At 41.5% G+C, this 23,310-nt stretch overlaps 1 protein-coding gene across 4 annotated transcripts in view; it reads right to left on the reverse strand.

Annotated features, from left to right (window-relative positions):
* Positions 1-11,469, reverse strand: part of STAC (SH3 and cysteine rich domain) — a 100,368-nt gene extending 88,899 nt beyond the window's left edge. For all 4 annotated transcript variants that reach the window (XM_068558586.1, XM_068558588.1, XM_068558585.1 and 1 more), the window contains exon 1: positions 11,127-11,469. In XM_068558586.1, the coding sequence (XP_068414687.1) occupies positions 11,127-11,237 (111 nt within the window). In that variant the 5' untranslated portion in view covers positions 11,238-11,469. The remainder of the gene's footprint in view (positions 1-11,126) is intronic.
* Positions 11,470-23,310: the final 11,841 nt, after the last annotated feature.

The following is a 23,310-nucleotide window of genomic DNA, read 5'->3' on the forward strand; positions in this document are numbered from 1 at the left end:
TACTAGCCCAATACCTCCCCTGATACTTACTGTATTTTGGGATATCTACTGCAATAATATTCAGTCCCTACCTACCCCACTCCCCTAATCCCCAAAAGAGATAATTATAGTTAGAGAGGCAAAATTATTTTTGTAGATACTATGATAATCTAATAATAACAGCTAACATTGACTCACTATGTGCCATGCACTGTGTTAGGCCCTCAGGATACACTCATTAACCTAACCCTAATGACAGTGCTGCAAAAGACCATTAGTATGCTCATTTTACAGAAAGAACAGTGAGGCTCAGAAAAGTAAAGGACAGAGAAGCTCATTAAGTGGCATCCCAAAGCCGTACATTGGGATTTGAACACAGCTGCTTCTGACTCCAGAGCCCACAATGAATCAGTAAGCAACCCTGTACTTCTTTATTAATGAATAAGAAATGGAATCTAAAAGACCTTAGATTACAAAATTAATATAAAACTAGTATAAAATATCCAGGAAATAGCTAACAGAGGATTGGGCAAAAGTATTTGAAGAAAATTACTAAGCGTTTATGAGTGGCATAAAAGACATTTCAATAACTAAAGATATATACTATGTTCCTGGATGAGAAATCCCACTATATGTAAAGATTTTGCTGAAACAATCTTATAAGTTTCATGCAATTCTTCTCAAAATATTACAACTTGATGGAAAATCAAAATGGTGAGTGCAGTTAAATAAATAAATTCCCAGGAAGGTACCTGTATTATCAATTATCAGTCTATTATAAAGCTACAGTAGTTAAAACATTATAATTGTAATGCCAAAGTAGAGTGTAGTAATAAATACAAAATCATTAGAATATAACAGATGACTGTAAAAGACAACCTAGTACATATTACCATTTATTACATAATAGATCCAACATTTCAAATCAGTGTAAAAATGAATTGTTCAACAAGTGGTTTTTTCATTCAGAAAAAATTAAAGTACTTCCTTACCACATAACAACATAAATTCTGGATGGATTAAAGTGATAAAAGTAAAAAGTATATAATAAGGAGCTAGAGAAACACACAGATTAATATTTATTTGCTCCCAGGGTGGGGAAGACCTTTCTAAATATAAATGGGAAAAAGAAGCCATAGCTAAATAAATTTGAGATATTTAACAACATAAAAAAATAATATTCCATGTTGAAAATGTAATAAAATTGAAAAACAAATTTCAATCTGGGAAAACGTTAGCAACATATATGAAAGATTGTGGTTTTAATATTTATAAAGTATGTTTAAAAAATCAATAGGAAATAAATGCTCTATTAAAATAGATGAATATATAATTCACAAAAGAAAAAAAATTTTAATATAAAAATAACACTTTCTAGTGAATAAATGTAACTAAAACAATAAAAAATTTCCATACATCTTTGCCCTTCAAATTTGCTGATAAAAGGCTATAAATCTAAAAATAACAAAAATAACTAACAAAAAAGAAAACAACTCAAAAAACAGGCAAAGGCCTTGAATGGACATTTCTCCAAAAAAGATATACAAATGACCAATAAGCACATGAAATGATGCTCAACGACACTAATCAGTAGGGAAGTGCAAGCAAAAGCCACAATGAGATAGCATCTCACACCCACTAGGATAAAAAAACCCCCAGAAAATGACTAGTGTTGGTGAGGATGTAGAGAAATTGGAATCCTGTTCATTCCTGGTAGGAATCTAAAATGGTACAGCCATTGTGAAAAACAGTATGGTGAATCCTCAAAAAATTAAAGGTAGAATTACCATATAATCCAGCAACCTCACTTCTGGCTATATACCTAAAGGAAATGAAAGCAGGGACTTGAACAGATATTTGTACATCCAAGTTCATAGCAGCATTATTCACAATAGTCCATTGATGGATGAATCGATAAAGAAATGTCGTATATACATAAAATGGAATATTATTCAGCCTTAAAAAAAGAAGGAAATTCTGACTTATACCACAACATGGATGGACCTGGAAGATTTATGTTATGTGAGATAAGCCACTTACAAAGGGACAAACATTAAATGATTCATCATATATGAGGTACCTAGAGTTAGTCAAATTCATAGAATCAGAAAGTAGAATAGTAGTGGTTGCCAGGAGCTGGAAAAAGTAGGAGATGGGGAATAACTGTTTAATGGGTACAGAACTTCAGTTTGGGAAGATGAAAAAGTTCTAAAGATGGTGACGGTTATACAACAATATGAATGTATTTAATGCCACAGAAAACTACATTTAAAATGTAACCATTTAAAAATTAGTAAGAAGGTAAATTTTATGTTATGTGTATTTTAACTCAAAAAAAAATCCTAGGGAGATTGAATTTTACTGCCTACATATAGTGGAGATCTGAAAAGAAAGAATGAACACGAAACAAATTTCTCACCAATTCAGTTGATGAGAAAGAAAATCTTAATATAGACATAAGGTGGACAATAAACAAACAAATATCTCCTTGGGAATTCATAATCACAGATCTGCCTTCACATAGATTTGGGGCTTAAATTTATACAACTTGGTCTGAGAATCCCCAAACTGAAAAAAAGTAACAAAGAATTAGGTTCTCAGGTAATGATACCTTGGGGCACTTGGTGGAAGCAATCTCTGTACAGTGGACTCTATTACTGGAAGAACTAATAGTATGAGGATGTCCATTCTCTCCAAATGGATTTGTAGATTTAATGCAACCCCAGTCAAATTCCTAGCAGGTGTTTTTGTGGAAACTGATTAGCTGATTCTAAAATGCATAATGGAAATGTCAAGGGCCCAAAATAACCAAAACAGTTTTGAAAAAGCAAGGCAAAGCCAGAAGTCTTACTCTGCCAGATATCAAAACTTTTTAATAAAGCCATTATGTTTAAGACAGTGCTGTGCTGGTACAAGGACAGACAAATAGACCAATGGGGCAGAGCAGCAACCTCCACATAAATCAAAAATATAGCCATCCAATTTATGGCAAAGGTGGCAGTGCAGTGCCATAATGAATCTTGACCCCTACCTCACACCCACAGCAATTTCAAATGGATTATAGACTTATGTGTGAAAGGCTAAGCAATAACATTTCTAAGAAATACTAGGAGATATTCTAGGAGAATACTTTCATGCCTTTGGGGCAGGCAAAGATTTCATAAGGAGAACACAAAAAGCACTAACAACCATAAGTGAGAAAATTAATAATTTGACTACATTCAATAAGAATTTCTGTTAAGAAAAGAAAAGCCACAGGATAGAAGAAGATATCTGCAACACATTTATCTTTAAAAGTACTTGGATCTAGAATATGTAAAGAATTCATATAAATTTTTAAAAATGACATATAAGCTAATAGGAAAATAGACAAAAGATTTGAATAACTACTTCACAAGAAGACATTCAAATGCCCCAAAGCATAAAAATTGCTTAATTCGGGACTTCCCTGGCAGTCCAGTGGTTAAGACTCTGCCCTCCCAATGCAGGGAGAAGGGTTTGATCCCTGGTCAGGGAACTAAGATCCCGCATGAGGCGTGGCCAAAAACAAAACAAAACAAAACAAAAAAACTGCTTAATTCATTAGTCACTGGGGACATACAAGTTAAAACCACGGCACAATACCACTAATCACCTATGAGAATGGCTGAACTGAGAAATATAGACAATACCAAATGTTGGTGGGATGAGGATCAGATGGAACTCTTATACATTGTTGGTGGGATTACGAATTGGTACAGATGCTTTGGAAAGTTGACAATATCTACTAACACTGAACTTATGTATACCCTACAGCCCAGCAATGTTGCTCCTAGGTATACACCCAACAGAGGTGCCACAAGGAACATGTATAAGGATGGTCAAAGTGGTATAACTTCTAGCAGCCAAAACCAAGAAACAATCCAAATGTCCACCATCAATAGAGTGGTTAAATAGTGGTCTATTCACACAGTGGAATTCTATATAGCAATGAAAACGAAAACTATTGCTACATGCAATGGTATAAATGAATCTCACAACATAATGCTAAGTGAAAGAAGCCAAGCATAAAACAGTACACACTGTATGATTCCATTTATATAAAGGAAGGTTAATTTATGTTGTTAGAAGTCAAAATACTATTTACCTTTGGGAAGGCAGTGACAGAAAAGGGTATGAGGGAGATTCTGGGGTGCTGATAACATTCTATTTCTTGATTTTTGTTTTGGTTACATACTGATCAATAACTTATTTTTTGAAAATTCATTGATCTGTAATCTTGTGTGCACTTTTTGGTATGATGTTATACTTCAAAGTTTATAAGAAAAAAAGCTATGATAGGGCTTCCCTGGTGGCGCAGTGGTTAAGAATCTGCCTGCCAATGCAGGGGACGAGGGTTCAATCCCTGGTCCGGGAAGATCCCACATGCCGCGGAGCAACTAAGCCCGTGCGCCACAACTACTGAGCCTGCGCTCTAGAGCCCGCGAACCACAACTACTGAAGCCCGCGTGCCTAGAGCCCATGCTCCGCAATAAGAGAAGCCACCACAATGAGAAGTCCGTGCACTGCAATGAAGAGTAGCCCCCTACTCGCCACAACTAGAGAAAGCCCACGTGCAGCAACCAAGACCCAACACAGCCAATAAATAAAATAAAATTAATAATAAAAATAAAAATTCTAAAAAAAAAAAGCTATGATAGATCTTTCTAGAGAGCGCTGTGTCAGTGAGAATAAAAGACCTTCAAAGTGTTTATATCCAGATCTAGCAATTTTACTTCCCATGAAACGATTCAGAAAAATATTCAAATGTTGATGTATCAGGAAGCCCGTTTAAATATTGATATTTTTTTAAAGCTTGAAAGCTGAGAAAGAATCTAAATGTACCATCAGAAGAGACTGACGAAATAGATATGGTACAACAATGACATATACCATCTTTAATACTTATCTAAGAATACAAGAAAACTGTTTATGTACAACATTAGGTAGAAGAAAAAACACAATGTGCATTTATGTATACATTATTTCAATTTTGTTTCAAGAGTGTGTGTGTATGTGTGGGGGTGTGGGGGTGTGTGTTAAAGGAAACCTGAAAGAAATACAGCAAAAAAACCTAACAAGGGCTTCCCTGGTGGCGCAGTGGTTGAGAATCTGCCTGCCAATGCAGGGGACACGGGTTCGCGCCCTGGTCTGGGAGGATCCCACATGCCGCGGAGCAACTAGGCTCGTGAGCCACAACTACTGAGCCTGCGCGTCTGGAGCCTGTGCTCCACAACAAGAGAGGCCACGATAGTGAGAGGCCCGCGCACCACGATGAAGAGTGGCCCCCGCTTGCCACAACTATAGAAAGCCCTAGCACAGAAACGAAGACCCAACATAGCAATCAATCAATCAATCAATCAATAAATCTTTAAAAAAAAAAAGATCTATGGTAATTATCATTACACCACTTACTTATAGAAAGAAGAAAGCCAACAATAACCTGATTTAATCTAACCAAGGCAAAAGCAGGATGTATATAAAGCAAGGGAAAGAGAGAGGAGAAGGAAAAAAAAAAAAAACCTAACAATACTTATGTCTAGGTCATTTTGTGATAAATGAATTTTTATATATTCTGTGCTTTCCAGTTTTCTACATTTAGTGCTTATTACTTTTATAATCATGAAAATAACTTAATAAGGACATAGTCAACCTTATAAATCCAGCTGTATCTGAGCAACGCTTAGATTCTTTGGCAATGTGGAGGAAACAGCAGGTTACTTTTGCCAGAACCATTTCTTTGGATTGAAGTATAAATGGGAAGTGAAGAAGAAGAGAAAGTAAATACAAATGATTCCAAGTATCTTGGCTGGAAGGGAAAATATCTTGCTTTCTTTGACATTCTGTAATTCTTTTAGTCTAGACCAGTGTTTCTCAAACTTGGCTGTACAATGAAATCACTAAGGAAGCTTTATAAAAATGCTGATTGCTAGGACCTTCACTCACAGATTTCAATTTAATAGGTCTAGTCTATGGTCTGGACTCGCCAGGGGATTTGAATGCAAGGCCAAGGTTCCATTTCCTTTCTTCTCCCCTGAGTAGAAGTTAAATTCCTTATCAATAATAGCTTCATATATATGTAATGGGTGAGCTGGCCACAAAGTAGGCTGTCAATAAATAGTTGCTGATTGATGGACACAGAGACCTTTCCGGGAGATGCAGGGCACATCTTCATGGTTAGGAATTGCTTCTCGATAGCTCAGAAGGTGGTCCAGATTCAGAGAGAACCATCCACGAATGAGGGGACACCTTGGTCCATGGCTCCACTGGTGCCCTAGGTGGCTTATATCAACCTTTCAAAATCAAAGTCACATGCTGGTGAGTCTATGGCTAATCTTCTTGGGGATGCAACATAGCTAAGATGAAATCTCACTGCAGTCAACAGTATAACTGAAAGTGCAAAGGGAGGAAAACACAGTTATACTATTGGAACGTCATATTTGATGATTGAAATTCTTCCAATGATGACATTTGTGATTGGTCAGTGACGGAATCATCTAATTTGAAGCAGGAAGGGAAAGTAAACAACGCTTTATGCTTACAACATATGCTTTCAACATATTGGGTGCTTCACCTATTCTCAGGCTTTACAAAAAGCCACGCCAATTGGGGATTAGCATCCCCATTCTAGATTTTAGGAAGCCGAGGCTCAGAGAGGTTAGGCAGCTTGCCCATGGACACAAAGATGGCAACTGATAAGGAGAGATTTGACCTCTTGTTTATTTGACCTCAAAACCTATAATCCCTTCATATCATCAAAATGTGACTTTGTGTCATATAAGTGATGGCAAAGGGCATACATACAAAACTTCATGTGACACCTTAGTAAGATTTCTATGTTGTCAATAAGTTAGTAGGAGAAAAGACATTCATTGCAATAAGGGATGCTGAAACATGAAATTTTTCTTAGTATTCAATGGTCTCTGTCAAGCACTTAGAAAATAAATTAGATTGTGGTCTTTCTGGGATAGTTAGTGGAAAGATACAGGGGTGAGGTTCATTAGTGGCTTTCAAACTCTTTCAACGTGACTAATTTTATGAAAAACAAAACTACATAAACTAGATTATGACTTGTGCTTACCGGAATTTACTCTGAGGAAATTGTGCTAGGGTATCCAAGGTCCAAGACGGGGTTCTTAGACTATTGGCAGTAACTACCTGTGTGATCTTAGGCAAGTCACTACCTCTCTCTGGGCCTCGATTTACTCGACAGAGAAAAAAAAAGGGAGGGGATATTTAAATAACCTTTGAAGGCTATAAACACTTCATTGAACTGGTATAAACTATGGATCCTTTCCCCAGACAATGCACATATACATGTACACGAGCAATTTTGAAAGTTCTGGTTGTTCACAGATATTCCAAAGACAATTTGTGGACCTCCAAAGAATATACTGACCCTTGATTTAAAACACCTGGAGTATGTGAAAATGGGATTGTAGTCATGTGTACAAAAAGAGCCCTTATTCTTTAGAGATGCATCTGGAAATATTTACGAATGAAATGCTTTGATGTCTGGAACTTGCTTTAAAATGATCCAGTGTGCATGGGGAGGGGTGGGGGTAGTGCTGGGGGTAACAGATGAAACAAGGTCGTCCATGAATTGATAATTGGTGAAGCCAGGTGATTAGGTACATGATGGTTCTTTATAGTATTTTCTCTACTTTTGTGTGTTGAAATTTTCCATAATAAAATAAATTTACACAATAAAAATTATCCATAATTTTACAAATACCCAGAATAGATCATCTCCAGTGTTTCCAATTCTAATCTTCCATGATTTAGCATTCCAAAGAATCTGCAGAAATGGACTTCCGGAAGCATTTTACGTGCTCAGGGCATTGAATCATTATCATTCTTCTCTAATGGACCCTCTAGACCAAAGGGTTTGCTGTGGCCCGGTTTTCCAGATGGTTCTGTGATATTCCATTTAATCACTTCCGTAAATATACTTTTAGGGAAAGAGTAGCAAAATCAAATGCAAAGAAGCTGTATAAGAACTGGGCTTTAATCATTTCACATGATAATGTGGCTCAATTTATTTTCAAAGACTTCTTAAGATGAGAAGACCAAAATACGGTTGCAAATGGCTTTTAGTGGCATATAAAATACTTGGTTAGGATGTTAGGTGAAACAGTACAGGATGTAGAACAGTACACAGGCATGAGAGACGGCTGCAGGTGGTTGACAACTTGTCCTCCAGAGCCATGCTGTCTGGGTCCCTGTCCTTGCTGTGTCACTCAACTAACTATACAATCGTGGGGAAGTCACCTAACCTTTCTGAGTTTCCACTTCCCTATCCATAAAACAGAAATAATAGCACAATCTCCCTCACAGGGTTATCATGAAGGGTCAAGTTGTGCCTGACAGACCAAGCACTCAGTAGATGCTCACTATTGTTCTCTCAACTGTGTAAATATAAAAATCAATGAAAAGAGGCAAATATACAATCAAGATATCAGTAGTTGTCTCTGGACTGTGACCAGTGGGGAATTTTTAAAATATTTTTTCAGGACTTTTCAAATTTCCACAGAGTATTTGTTACTCTTATCATGAGAGAAAAAAGTTATTTTAAAAATGTGTAGTGAAACCTAATAATCAAAACAAATGAACATATATAACCAAACAGAAACGGACTCACAGATACAGAGAATAAAGCAGTGATTGCCAGAGGGGAGGGAGGTGGGGGGAATGAGTGAATGAGGTGAAGGGGATTAAGAGGTACAAACTACTAGGTATAAAATAAGCAAGTCACAGGGATGCAATGTACAGCACAGGGAATGTAGTTAATAATATTATAATAACTTTGCATGATGACTGATCTATAAAGACATTGAATCGCTAGGTTGTACACCTGAAACTAATACAATACTGTAGGTCAACTAGGCTTTAACAAAATAAAAGAAAAAACTAATTTTAAAAGTCTTTCTTGAGAAAGTTTACTGTCCAGAGGGGCTGGACCATTCTGTCCCACACGGTATTTTGACAAACAAACCACTTCAGAGGAGAGGAAGATGGGATGACTACGTGTCCACATTCTCCTACCAGACGCTCATCCTCAGGGTGGAGGATCCTTGTTAACGCCAATAAGCTTTCAAATGTGGCACTGCCGGTGCAGAATAAATAGAGCCTGCCTCTACTCCTGTTTCATGCCATCCTCATGTTCCCTTACCATACCCCCTCCACATCAGCAGTTTAGTCTTTTTGAGAAGCATGGGCCTCTCAGAGAGTATCAAAAACACTATGCCCCCCCCAAAATTTCACCTTCAGGAACACCATTTTGCATTCAATTTCTTGGGGTTCATGGGCCCCCCGCAGTCCATCTCCACTGATTAAGAACACCTAAGCCATGACAGCAAGTTTAGGAATGTATAAATACACTTTGAGAAAAACTGACGTGTGCAGATCCGAAACCATAAACCAGATAAGTTGGTGGATGATGACGGGTATTACATACGTAGGTTTTGCTTTGCCAAAGAATTTACATTAGGATATCTATAAATAGCAAGCCCATACAGTGTGTTTGAACTGTGCTGCTGTATAAGCAAATCCTAAGCGCTTTCCAGAACATACCTACTGCAGAGCAACAGGCCCAATTCAAAAAGTTGAATACTAGTTTCACTCTTGAGTTTAGCTGCGTTCATTTACAGTATTCTAGATCACCTTTGAAGTGGCCACTACCCCATATCACTTAGGTGAATGAAGGTCAATGATGGACAATGATGAGACAGCCAGAAACTTCTGGTCGGAGGGGTCCATGTGTATAGGTTGTGAGATGGATTTGGAGTGAATCATCTATGGTGAGATGGATCCCATCTCCTTATCTCAGGAAGGAAAAGAGTAAACATGGATCGAGTCCTTACACTGTACTGGGATGTATAGTCCTTACACTGTACTTACTATGCCTCACAATGATTCTGGAAGGTGGGGTTTTGCTCCCATTTCCAACTGCGTTTTAGAAAAGTTGACACACATATTTCAGGTCAGAAATTTATCAAAAAAATAAAATAAAGACAATGCAAAGCTCTGCGCCTCGGATTAGCATCTCTGATGGTTAACTTTTGAAGGCTGGGGTACACACAGTGGGCAGCATCACTTAAACTGAGAGCCACTCAGCTGTGCTTTTGATCCTGCTGATTTGTCAATGGCTTCCAGGGATGTGTGTGAAGGGAGGTAAGGATGGGACTCTTCTTTGCCCCATCTGACCTGCCCTCCAGACTGGCATCCTCCTTTCCTTCATTCCTACACAGGAACCGCCCCACATTCCAAAGACATCCAGGGAACGCAAAAGGAGATCTGGATAAAGAGCCAGGAGCCCTGCCCTTAAAAAATCCATATAACTACAAACTCCATCTTATGGTTTTCACTCCCGGCTGAGATGCCATTTGGCATCGCACAGCTAGCAGCTGCATTTTACTTTATCCTCTTCCAAGATTTCCAAACATGTGCCTGGCACCCACGAGAGTTTCAGAGGAAGTGTACCAGTGACAGAAGTGCTGCGGGGTTGGTTTTGTGTATGTCAGTGTAACTCTCATGAAAGCAAGTGTAAGTCCAAGGATTAACTTCCACAAGAGGAACATCAACTTTCCCGAGAACGCGTCATTTCCCTAGTTTTTCTGAAATGAGCTGTATCTGAGGTTAGGGATGAGCCCTGTTAAGCAAAGGGTCTCAGACCTTTGGGATACAGGCAAACCTCTGCTGGTCCGCAAGTGCCCCAGCTTTTCTGGAGGAGTATCCCTGGGCTGTTTGTCCCTCAGCCTTCAGAAGCCACCTAATACCTACACGCGCTTTGGGTACATGCAGGTTCAAAGCACAGAACCACACCACCACCACCCAAGAAAGCTATCTGAACCCGGAGTCAACTGAATTGCGGGTGCTCGCAGGGTGGAAGCCCTGCGCAAAGCCCCCGGGCTGTGTGGGCAAGAAAGCTGGGTCTCCAGGGACGTGGTCCAGCATCGCTAGCAGCGAGTCCTGCCGTACATTTAAGTCTCAAGGGAGGTACAGTCCTTGAGAAGCACTGGGGACGCGTCTCAGACTCTGGCGCCAGCGCCAGTAGGGAGGAAACAAAGGTGGACAGAGGAGAGAAGGAGAGTGAGTTTGTATCCTCTTGGGGCAAGCGTGCGCGGTACCTTGGATTCCTGGCTGCCGGTGGATGCAGGAGAGGGCGGTTGTTCGGCGTTCGTCGTCTCCTTGGGCAGCCCGTCCACGCCGTCCTCGCGGGCGCCGCTCGGGGGGATCATCTTGGCGGCGCGGGAAAGGTGTTGGGCTCCCGGAGGAAGAGCGAGGCTAGCCTCCCTGCGGCGCGCCCTCCCCGCCGCGGGCCGGCTTGCTCAGCTCCGGAGGCCGGGGACTCCCATCCTCGCCGAGGCGCCGACGCGTCCTCCTCCGGCCTCGCCCCCGCCCCGGCCCTGCCCACCTCCCCGGCACCCCCGCGGGCAGGGGAAAAGCGCGCCGCCCCACCGCGCCCGCGGCCACCTCGCGGGGGACCGCACAGTCGTGACTGGGCTCGGGCTGGCCCGCCCCCCGGAGAAGAGGGGCGGGAGGTGGCTCCGGGGCGGGGCTGCGCGGGCCCCCGCGGGGAGCAGCGGGGCAGAAGTGGGCAGCGCCCTCGGGAGGCCCTCCGGGGAGGCTGGGCGCGCACAGCACGGTCGGGGAGATGCTTTAGGAAGTAGACGGAAAATTCAGACCAAACGCCAGAATGAATGATCCAGCCGGAGAGACCACCTGCAGCAACTCCCTCCTGCACCCTGAGAAACATCGACTCTCAGAGAGCCGGTGACTTAGCCAAGTTATTTATAGGGTTCAGTGACGGAGGAAGCAGAGCTGGAGTTCCCTGGCCTGAGGGCGCTCCTCTTTCCTCGGTTCAGTTTTGGACTAAAGCAGGGGGATACGGCAAAATGTGGATGTGTCCTAGTTTTGTTGTGCATTTATGTGCTAAGCCGTCACACTTTTTACCGTATTTAATACTCAGAGCCTTATTAAGCTAAGTATTATCAGTCGCATTTATAGATGAGAAAACTGGGAGGCTCAGTAATTTGCTCCAAGTCGCTAAACTGTCAATGGTGGAGCTGGGATCTGAACCCATTTTGGCGTCTAAATCCATGTTTTTTGGACTGTGGAGCCTTAAATCTAGGCCAAATCTTCATAGCTGAGGAGCAAATGGGTGTTGCAGTATAGCAAGGATGTCAGGGCTGTTTACAGAGGGGCAAACCAGTACCTACGCTTTAGTAGATCTTTCGGAAACAGAGAGATGGCCCCATGGGATAAAGGGGCAGAAGAATCCAGTATCTTTTGAAGGAAACCTTCAGTGTGCAGGGAAAGGAAATACATCTGGATTTTTAAAAATAAATTTATTTATTTTTGGTTGCATTGGGTCTTCGTTGCTGTGCATGGGCTTTCTCTAGTTGTGGCGAGAGGGGGCTTCTCTTGCTGCAAAGCACGGGTTCTAGGCGCACGGGCTTCCGTAGTTGTGGCACACGGGCTCAGCTGTTGTGGCTTGCAGGCTCTAGAGTGAATGCTCAGTAGTTGTGGCGCACAGGCTTAGTTGCTCCGCGGCATGTGCGATCTTCCCGGACCAGGGCTCGAACCCATGTCCCCCTGCATTGGCAGGCAGATTCTTAACCGCCGGGCCACTAGGGAAGTCCTACATCTGGATATTTAAAAGGCTTCCCCCCACCAAATACAAAACTTAATTTTCCAACAGGAAACTACAAACTTATGTTCAGATTTCATTTAATAGCTATAAATGTTTGCAAGGCCAGCTTCACGGTGTTAGCAAATGCAAGTTCTTGTGCCCAATGCACAGTAAAGCCAAACAAACTGAAAAATCGGAGCTTGGAGCAGAGGAAGGTTTATTGAAGGGCCATGCAAGGAAACAGGTGGTTCCTGCCCCCAAACCCCCAAACTCCTCGAAGGGTTTCAGCAAAGCACTTTTAAAGGCAAGATGAAGGAAGGACGTGGTTAGTTGTTGCGAACTTCTTGGTGTAAGAATTCTTTGTTCTTCCAGCTATCCACATAGGTCAGGATGTTCCTGTAAACCTCTAACAAGGCAACTGTTATTCTCTGTTTTGCAACTTTTTATCGCTATATGGAAGGACTCTTAAAGGTCAGAGAATAGGCTATGCTGTATATTTCAGGCTATAGACAACATTCTTTTACAAAAGGTGCAGAGCCAGCATGACTAAGTGCAGACAACAGAACACAAACGTTGAAGTGAAAAGGAACAGTTGTAATATGGAATCAGATTTTCCTTCCCTATTACAATGGGTATGCAGCCTGTGCAGTCACACAGGGCCCTGCACTTGGGTTAATACTCTTCTGTCACCATCTTGAAATTCTTGATACTTTTTGAGCAAGAGGCTCTGCATTTTCATTTTGCACTGTACCCTGTGAATTATGTATTTGGTCCTGCATGTTTGCCCTAGCTCATGTACTTTGGAAAAAACAAACCTATTACTCTTTCCGTCCTGGACATCAGTTGAAAGCTTCTGTTCTAAGTGACAGCCTCTTACTTGGCCCTTGGCTCTGAGTGCTCTAAATACCCCCGTGACCCTTAGCCTCTCATATGACCAGGCCATACTGGCTAACCTGATGACTACAGCTTTTTCCTCCTCAAAACACAATTCTTGTTTGCTCAATCGAGATGAAATTGTAACAGCCAAAGTCACAACAGTAACAGCACACGATGGCAGGAGCAGCAGAATCAACTTTTTTTTTAAAATTAATTAATTAATTAATTTATTTATTTTTGGCTGTGTTGGGTCTTTGTTTCTGTGGGAGGGCTTTCTCTAGTTGTGGCAAGTGGGGGACCACTCTTCATTGCGGTGCGCGGGCCTCTCACTATCGTGGCCTCTCTTGTTGCGGAGCACAGGCTCCAGACGCGCAGGCTCAGTAATTGTGGCTCACGGGCCCAGCCGCTCCGCGGCATGCGGGATCCTCCCAGACCAGGGCCCGAACCCGCATCCCCTGCATTGGCAGGCAGATTCTCAACCACTGCGCCACCAGGGAAGCCCCATCTTTTTTTTTTTCTAATAAATTTTATTTGATTTATTTATTTTTATTTTTGGCTGCATTGGGTCTTCATTGCTGCGCGCGGGCTTTCTCTAGTTGTGGCGAGCGGGGGCTACTCTTCGTTGCGGTGCATGGCTTCTCACTGAGGTGCCTTCTCTTTGTTGTGCAGCACGGGTTCTAGGCACGTGGGCTTCAGTAGTTGTGGCACTCGGGCTCCGTAGTTGTGGCTTGAGGACTCTAGAGCGCAGGCTCAGTAGTTGTGGCACTCGGGCTTAGCTGCTCCACGGCATGTGGGATCTTCCCGGAGCAGGGCTCGAACCCGTGTCCCCTGCATTGACAGGTGGATTCTTAACCACGGCACCACCAGGTAAGTCCCAGAATCAACACATCTTTATCAAGCATGTATTTTGTACCAGACATTGTGCTAGAAACTAATGATACTGCAGAGAGAAAACAGAGATTTAAGACTGTTCTCCTGGAGTTATGTGGCAGCCTGGATGGGAGGGGAGTCTGGGGGAGGATGGATACATGTATATGTACAGCTGAGGTGCTTTGCTGTGCACCTGAAACTATAACATTGTTAATCGGCTATACTCCAATATAAAATAAAAAGTTAAAAAAAGAAAAAGACTGTTCTCCTGGAACTTTGAAACTGGTGAAAGATACAGATTAATTAAATCACACACACATTCACACACACGTGCACACACACACACACACACACACATTTTTCATGAACTGTGAGAAGGAACAGTACGGGACTCTAATGAGTGTGTACAGATGCAGGGTCTGAACTAGTGTGGGACCAGAGAGGGGTTTCCTGAGAAAGTAAAGCCCCCAGGGTCCATGAAAAATTACAATCTTGGTGGGCAAGCACATTGTGGCTTATAACAAGACATATTTCATCTTTGGTTTTTTTACGAATTGAAGAGCAGCTGTAAGATGTCATCTTTCATTTTAGTAAATGCTTAGCTTTGATTAACTCTAGTCATTCTCCAATAACGTAAGTTTAAACATGGTGCCCTTGAGGGAAATGTTAAAGGAGCTAGTACATCCTTCCTCCTCACTGCACCCCCATCCTAGTAACAGAAATCCTTGGTCTGATAAATAATAGCTACCTTTCCTAGGAAATTGTGGAATTACCTGTAGCTGCCAAAACTAATCAAGCCTTTCCTCGTGTGTTGCTTTCACATAAATCCCTTTCCATCTCATGTTTTGTTATTTAGCTAACTTCTTTTGTTCTTCAAAACACATCTCCAAACATTTAGTACTCTTGAAGTCTCCTTCCTTGACTCCTTTAGTCTGATTTAGGTTTCCAAACCAATGCCGTGTTCTCATGCCATCCTTCCCTGAGTAATAAATGACAAAGTGGCCTGTCCTCCTATGGGCTCTGAGCTCCACTAGGGCAGGACCATGCCATGCTCATCTTGTTTCCTCTGCCTCTAGCTGATGATGAAAGGAGACTGCTTTTGTAGCCTCCGAGTTCTGACATGCCCTAGGCATTAGTTACTCCACGTGCCCTGCATACTGTGAATGGAGAAAGACCCTGGATGCTTCTAGAAAACAGTATGATTTAAAATCAAACAAACTCCTAGATATTGAGGATTTTGTCTTTATTGGCTTAAGAGAGGACCTTAAGCTGAGAGTCACGCTGTCTGTGAACGGGGAGTTCACTGGTTTGGGGAGGTAAGGGGTCTGCACAAAGGATGTTAGGTCCACAGCTTGTCTCTGGGAATGGGAGTGCAGGTGGACAGAACACTGCTTTGTCTCAGTCTGTGGGGAGAGGGCTGCTGGCAGAAGGGGATGGCACTATATTTGTGTAGGATGCCTTCAGGCTTGGGTCACAGGCATTGCCACCTTGGGACCTAGGCGACCATGCCTGATTCCAAGTCCTGGAGTGATGAGAGTCCTCCCACATTGTCATGAAAGCCGGCCCTGACCTGGTATTAAGGGGACATTGATATATTGGCAGTGATGCCCAGAGAACAGTGGAGAGGACTGATGGTCTCCATGTACTGGAGTTAGTGGATGGTGATTCCCAGAGGTCACCTGATAAAGCGCTGACATCCCTGAGCAGAAGTGCACTTTTTCATGGCTCTGTGTGAGATGTCCCTTCAGGACTCCCAGTGATGCTGGGGTGAGACCTCACAGAAGACTGGAGGCCCTGCATTAGAAGCTGTGGTGACATTTCAGCCATGGGTGTCAAGATGACCTCATTTCTATCGGAGGCTGGGAAATTCAAGTTGCAAATAATTATCCTAAGTCTCGGGACTGGGGCAGGACCCTGTGATTTTTGTAGCTTCCCTTCATGGTCCATTTCACTCTGGTTACTGGTTAAATATCAAGCCAGCAGAAGTGTGAGGTGTGCAGAAATGTATCTTCACAAACTTGAACTTGATGCTCCCTCTCCTGGTTTATTTACTCATTCATTCATTTGTAAAGAGACCAAAGCCCTCCTCCTGACTACATGCAACTGTCTTTTGCAGTAACACTGGTGAGCAGAAGAGTATATGATGCTTTCAGCCTTCTCCCATTGCTTTGCTCCAAGTTTGGATAAAAAGACTGGACTTTCATTCTATGGACTTTGGCTTCTTCTAGAGCCATTTAATAAAAACATACTATCAGGACTACTTAACTAAAACAGCCATAACTATGAAGGGTACAAAAAAGAACAACAAGGAAAAGGGAAAAGGGAGGATCATTAGAATGTCCAGGGGGTGGAGAACTGACAAGGGTAAAGGAGAGAGGGTCTCAATAAAGGAATGGTTCTCCATGTCTGATGCATCCGAGTCATCATGGGTAATGAGACATATGAAAAGGGCATAGGGTTTGGCAATTAGATTGTTGATAATAACAATGGCTAACATATATTGGGCTTCTACTACGTTATAGACATTTTCTATATGTTATTTCATTTAATCCCTACAAAACCTTAGCAAGATAAAGATAATTATCCTAGGGTCCACAGTGAGCATGGGATTTGAACTTAGATCTATCCTGCTTCTAGGCCAAGTTTTGGCTCTGCTCTGCTAAACCCCAAACATTGGCAGAACCCAGATCTGGTGAAGAGGCCACAGGCCTTAAAGGGAAGGAATGATGCAATTTGAGAGCCAGAGGCATAATGAAAGGCACGGGGAGAGTCCTCAAAGAATGAAGCATTGCCCACTCCATTCTTTTATCTTAAGAGTAAATAATAACCACATCTACACTTTGAAAGGAATAGCCAAGAAGTCAAGACAAACTAGACATTCAGCCTGTAAAGGAGGGCCAGGAATCCCAGCATTAATCCTCACCCTCTGGCTACCTTGTTTGATGCACCTGCCTTCAAGCCCAGAGAATCAAGGGCTTTGTCCAAAGTCTTACAGCTAACAAAACAATAACAACAACAACAACCCCTACTGTGAGCAACTGTTAATGCCTGTCTGTAGTCCTCACGGCAACTCTGGTCTGGTCTCTCCTCAGCGACAAAGTGAATCATTAAATTTGGAGACATACTGTCAAGGTGAATGAGATCCAGCTGAAGCATCCTCACCTTGTTTTTTCTAAGTACCAATCAACAAGAATAACAGCAACATGAATAGTAGATAATATTTGGAGAGCACTGTTTGGCTGCATTGGAATCGTCTCCCACTGGAGGTGCCTAGAAAAGGGCACAAGGTCCACGCCTCACGTAGCTGCTTTCTGGTTAAGATCTGCCTTTTTCTCTAAAGACAGCATGTGTGGGCTGCTTCTAGTTGGTTATTATCTCGGTGAGAAGAGAGCAACTTTAATCTTTATTCTACATTTAGTGGAAAGTCCATGAACTTGAACTCCAAACATCCCAGCTCCTCTGCTCACAAGCAATGAGATCTTAGACAATTGGTTTGATCTCTCTCAGCCTTGGCTTCCTTGAGTCCAAAATGGTATAATAGTCCCTATTTCAATGGATTTCTATAAGTATTAGAGGATTAAATGCCTGGTTTTGATATTATTATTAGTCATATGATTTTGGTCAAATATATTAGTTTTGAGTTAGGTTTTCTGTTCATTTCCAAAACAGTAGCTTTATCATTATTCAAGCAGTATTCAAAAAGAATAGTGAAGAAAGTAAGACCCTTCCACCACCTATTGGTAATAACTATTAGCATTTTGGTAAGCCTCCTTCTAGAAGCACATGCATATATTGGTATATATATATTTTTTACATGTTTATTAGAGTATAATTGCTTTACAATGTCATGTTAGTTTCCGCTGTATAACATAGTGAATCAGCTATATGTATACATATATAACCATATCTCCTCCCTCTTGAGGCTCCCTCCCACCCTCCCTATCCCACCCCTCTACATGGTCACAAAGCATCGAGCTTATCTCCCTGTGCCATGCAGCTGCTTCCCACTAGTTATCTATTTTATATTTGGTAGTGTATATATGTCGGTGAGACTCTCTCACTTCATCCCAGCTTCCCCTTCTCCCCCCTGTCCTCAAGTCCGTTCTCTATGTCTGCGTCCTTATTCCTGCCCTGCCGCTAGGTTCATCTGTACCTTTTTTTTTAGATTCCATATATGTGCGTTAGCATACGGTATTTGCTTTTCTCTTTCTGATTTACTTCATTCTGTTTGACAGACTCTAGGTCCATCCACCTCATTACAAATAACTCAATTTTGTTCCTTTTTATGGCTGAGTAATACTCCATTGTATACATGTGCCACATCTTCTTTATCCATTCATCTGTTGATGGACACGTAGGTTGCATCCACGTCCTGGCTATTGCAAAGAGTGCTGAAATGATCATTGGGGTGCATGTGTCTCTTTGAATTATGGTTTTCTCAGGGTATATGCCCAGTAGTGGGATTGCTGGGTCATATGGTAGTTCTATTTTTAGTTTTTTAAGGATACTGTTCACACCGTCCATACTGTTCTCCACAGTGGCTGTATCAATTTACATTCCCACCAACAGTGCACGAGGGTTCCCTTTTCTCCACACCCTCTCCAGCATTTATTGTTTCTACATTTTTTGATGATGGCCATTCTGACCGGTGTGAGGTGATACCTCATTGTGGTTTTGATTTGCATTTCTCTAATGATTAGTGATGTTGAGCATCTATTAATCATGATGTATCTTAAATGACACCCCTAGAAGTAAGCAGTAAGACTGATGTTCAAAACACAGAACAGGAACGCCAGCATAAACACCTAATAGCTCCTGCTGTTTATCCATAAAGCTTTGCATTTATTTTGAACAATGTTCTAAAAGCTTGTAGACTCATGCTGGGGACAAATGAATCTCAAAAATTCACTTTACAATGTTTTCCAGGGAGGGGTTATATTACTGCTTTGTCCTTCTGCCTTCTGTAACCCTCTGTGTTCCTCCGATAACTCACTTGGCAGCCCTGAGCCATCCATCAGGCACTTGACAATTGGCCTGGAAAAGATGACTCAGGCCTTAAGACTTAAACACCATTTTCTTCCCTCCATAGCCAAGGCAAACTTACCCATAGAGCCTGGACTTAGGAAACATACCTATGCTTCATCTGTCTTTTTTTCTTTTTTAAAATTATTTATTTATTTGTTTTTGGCTGCGTTGGGTCTTCGTTGCTGTGCGCGGGCTTTCTCTAGTTGCGGTGAGCAGGGGCTTCTCTTGCTGTGGAGCACGGGCTCTAGGCATGCAGGCTTCAGTAGTTAAAGCACGCGGGCTTCAGTAGTTGTGGCACTCGGGCTTAGTTGCTCCACGGCATGTGGGATCTTCCCGGACCAGGGCTCGAACCCGTGTCCCCTGCGTTGGCAGGTGGATTCTTAACTACTGCGCCACAAGGGAAGTCCCTCATCTGTCTTTATTCTTGCAGAGTTGGCCAGAAAAATGGGAATTTTGCCTCCTCAGTTAATAATGATAACTTATTTGGTGCAGGGTACAGTGAGAGATGGTATCAATGGAGCTGTTATTCAACAAACCTTTGGAGGTAGTTGTTGTTTGCATCTTACTCCCCTGTTTCCTCCTCTAAATGCAAGCTGCTAAAACACCTAAGTCTACCAAGTAATGGCTGAGGACACTGAGGAAGCCCAGGCTGGCTAGTAACTCTACTGTCTGGAATCACTGAGTTCCTTAGAATGCAGTTAGACCTGCTAATGTATACAATGAGATAAACACCCAGATTTTAAATAAGATCTGCCCTATTTTATCACTTGCTTTTCTTTAACCCCCTTACCTAGTACGTCACCATGTCTTTTTGCTTCTACCTCTTATGTGGTCTTGGGGGTAAGGAGTTATTATTCAGCTTAAGATATTTGAGATCATTACAAAATAAGGTAGAGATGTCTAAATAAATGAAGTCCTTAATTGATTCACTGATTTATTTATCGACAGTTGTTGAGACCTGCTATGTACCAGGCACTTTATTAGTTCCAGCATATTCCCTGACCGAAAGAAAAATCCAGCTTAAAAAAGAAGGCAGAACTGGGACAAAGAGTAATCCTGTGTATGAAGAGCAGGCCACAGGAACCAGGGGAAGGAAGAGCTAATTCCACTGAGAAGCGAGGGGGAAGATTCACCAAAGGAAAGAAAAATTAATATTGGAAGGTAAAGTTGCAGTTTTCAAAAAGGAGCACAAGAAGGTCATTCTAGAGATGAGGTGAGCACCCAGTGCCTGATACACCAGGATGAAGACTTCTTGCTATTCTACCTAAATACTCCAAAGCCATGTGGCTGACAGGGTCTTGGTGCTCCAGCCGGGTGTCAGGCCTGTGCCTCTGAGGTGGGAGAGCCGAGTTCAGGACATTGGTCCACTAGAGACCTCCCAGCCCCACGTAATATCAAACGGCGAAAGCTCTCCCAGAGATCTCCATCTCAACGCTAAGACCCAGCTCCACTCAACATCCAGCAAGCTACAGTGCTGGACACCCTATGCCAAACAATTAGCAAGACAGGAGCACAACCTCACCCATTAGCAGAGAAACTGCCTAAAATCATAATAAGGTCACAGACCCCCCAAAACACACCACCGGATGCGGTCCTGCCCACCAGAAAGACAAGATCCAGCCTCATCCTCCAGAACATAGGCACTAGTACCCTCCACCAGGAAGCCTACACAACCCACTGAACCAACCTTACCCACTGGAGGCAGACATCAAAAAAACCCCAGGAATTACGAACCTGCAGCCTGTGAAAAGGAGACCCCAAACACAGTAAGGTAAGCAATATGAGAAGACAGAGAAACACACAGCAGATGAAGGAGCAAGGTAAAAACCCACCAGACCTAACAAATGAAGAGAAAATAGGCAGTCCACTTGAAAAAGAATTCGGAGTAATGATAGTAAAGATGATCTAAAATCTTGGAAATAGAATGGAGAAAATAAAAGCAACGTTTAACAAGGACCTAGAAGAACTAAAGAGCAAACAAACAATCATGAACAACACAATAAATGAAATTAAAAATTCTCTAGAAGGAATCAATAGCAGAATAACTGAGGCAGAAGAACAGATAAGTGATCTGGAAGATAAAATAGTGGAAATAACTACTGCAGAGCAGAATAAAGAAAAAGGAATGAAAAGAATTGAGGAAAGTCTTAGAGACCTCTGGGGCAACATTAAATGCACCAACATTCGAATTATAGGGGTCCCAGAAGAAGAAGAGAAAAAGAAAGGGACTGAGAAAATATTTGAAGAGATTATACTTGAAAACTTCCCTAATATGGGAAAGGAAGTAGTCAATCAAGTCTAGGAAGCACAGAGAGTCCCATACAGGATAAATCCAAGGAGAAACACGCCAAGACACATATTAATCAAACTATCAAAATTAAATACAAAGAAAAATTATTGAAAGCAGCAAGGGAAAAACAACAAATAACATACAAAGGAATCCCCATAAGGGTAACAGCTGATCTCGCAGCAGAAACTCTGCAAGCCAGAAGGGGGTGGCAGGACATATTTAAAGGGATGAAAGGGAAAAACCTACAACCAAGATTACTCTACCCAGCAAGGATATCATTCAGATTTGATGGAGAATTCAAAACCTTTACAGACAAGCAAAAGCTAAGAGAATTCAGCACCACAAAACCAGCTTTACAACAAATGCTAAAGGAAATTCTCTAGGCAGTAAACACAAGAGAAGGAAAAGACCTACAATAACAAATCCAAAACAATTAAGAAACTGGTAATAGGAACAGACATATCGATAACTACCTTAAATGTAAACGGATTAAATACTGCAACCAAAAGACATAGACGGGCTGAATGGATACAAAAACAAGACCCGTATATATGCTGTCTACAAGAGACCCACTTCAGACCTAGGGACACATACAGACTGAAAGTGAGGGAATGGAAAAAGATATTCCATGCTTATGGAAATCAAAAGAAAGTTGGAGTAGCAATTCTCATATCAGACAAAATAGACTTTAAAATAAAGACTTTTACAAGAGACAAAGAAGGACACTACATAATGATCAAGGAATCAATCCAAGAAGAAGATATAACAATTGTAAATATTTATGCACCCAACATTGGAGCACCCCAATATATAAGGCAAATGCTAACAGCCATAAAAGGGGAAATCGACAGTAACACAATCATAGTAGGGACCTTTAATACCCCACTTTCACCAATGGACAGATCATCCAAAATGAAAATAAATAAGGAAACACAAGCTTTAAATGACATTAAACAAGATGGACTTTACTGATATTTATAGGACATTCCATCCCAAAACAACAGAATACACTTTCTTCTCAAGTGCTCATGGAACATTCTCCAGGATAGATCATATCTTGGGTCACAAATAAAGCCTTGGTAAGTTTAAGAAAATTGAATTCGTGTGATGTATCTTTCCCAACCACATCCCTATGAGACTAGATATCAGTAACAGGAAAAAAAAATGTAAAAAATACAAACACATGGAGCCTAAACAATATGCTACTACATAACCAAAAGATCACTGAAGAAATCAAAGAGGAAATCAAAAAATACCTAGAAACAAATGACAATGAAAACATGACGACCCAAAACCTATGGGATGCAGCAAAAGCAGTTTTAAGAGGGAATTTTTTAGCAATACAATCCTACCTCAAGAAACAAGAAACATCTCAAATAAACAACCTAACCTTACACCTAAAACAATTAGAGAAAGAAGAACAAAAAAACCCCAAAGTTAGCAGAAGGAAAGAAATCATAAAGATCAGATCAGAAATAAATGAAAAAGAAAAGAAGGAAACAACAGCAAAGATCAACAACACTAAAAGCTGGTTCTTTGAGAAGATAAACAAAATTGATAAACCATTAGCCAGACTCATCAAGAAAAAAAGGAGGAGACTCAAAACAATAGAATTAGA

The sequence above is a fragment of the Eschrichtius robustus genome, chromosome 12 (genome assembly GCF_028021215.1).
Source record: "Eschrichtius robustus isolate mEscRob2 chromosome 12, mEscRob2.pri, whole genome shotgun sequence".
In the NCBI taxonomy this organism is placed as follows: domain Eukaryota; kingdom Metazoa; phylum Chordata; class Mammalia; order Artiodactyla; family Eschrichtiidae; genus Eschrichtius; species Eschrichtius robustus.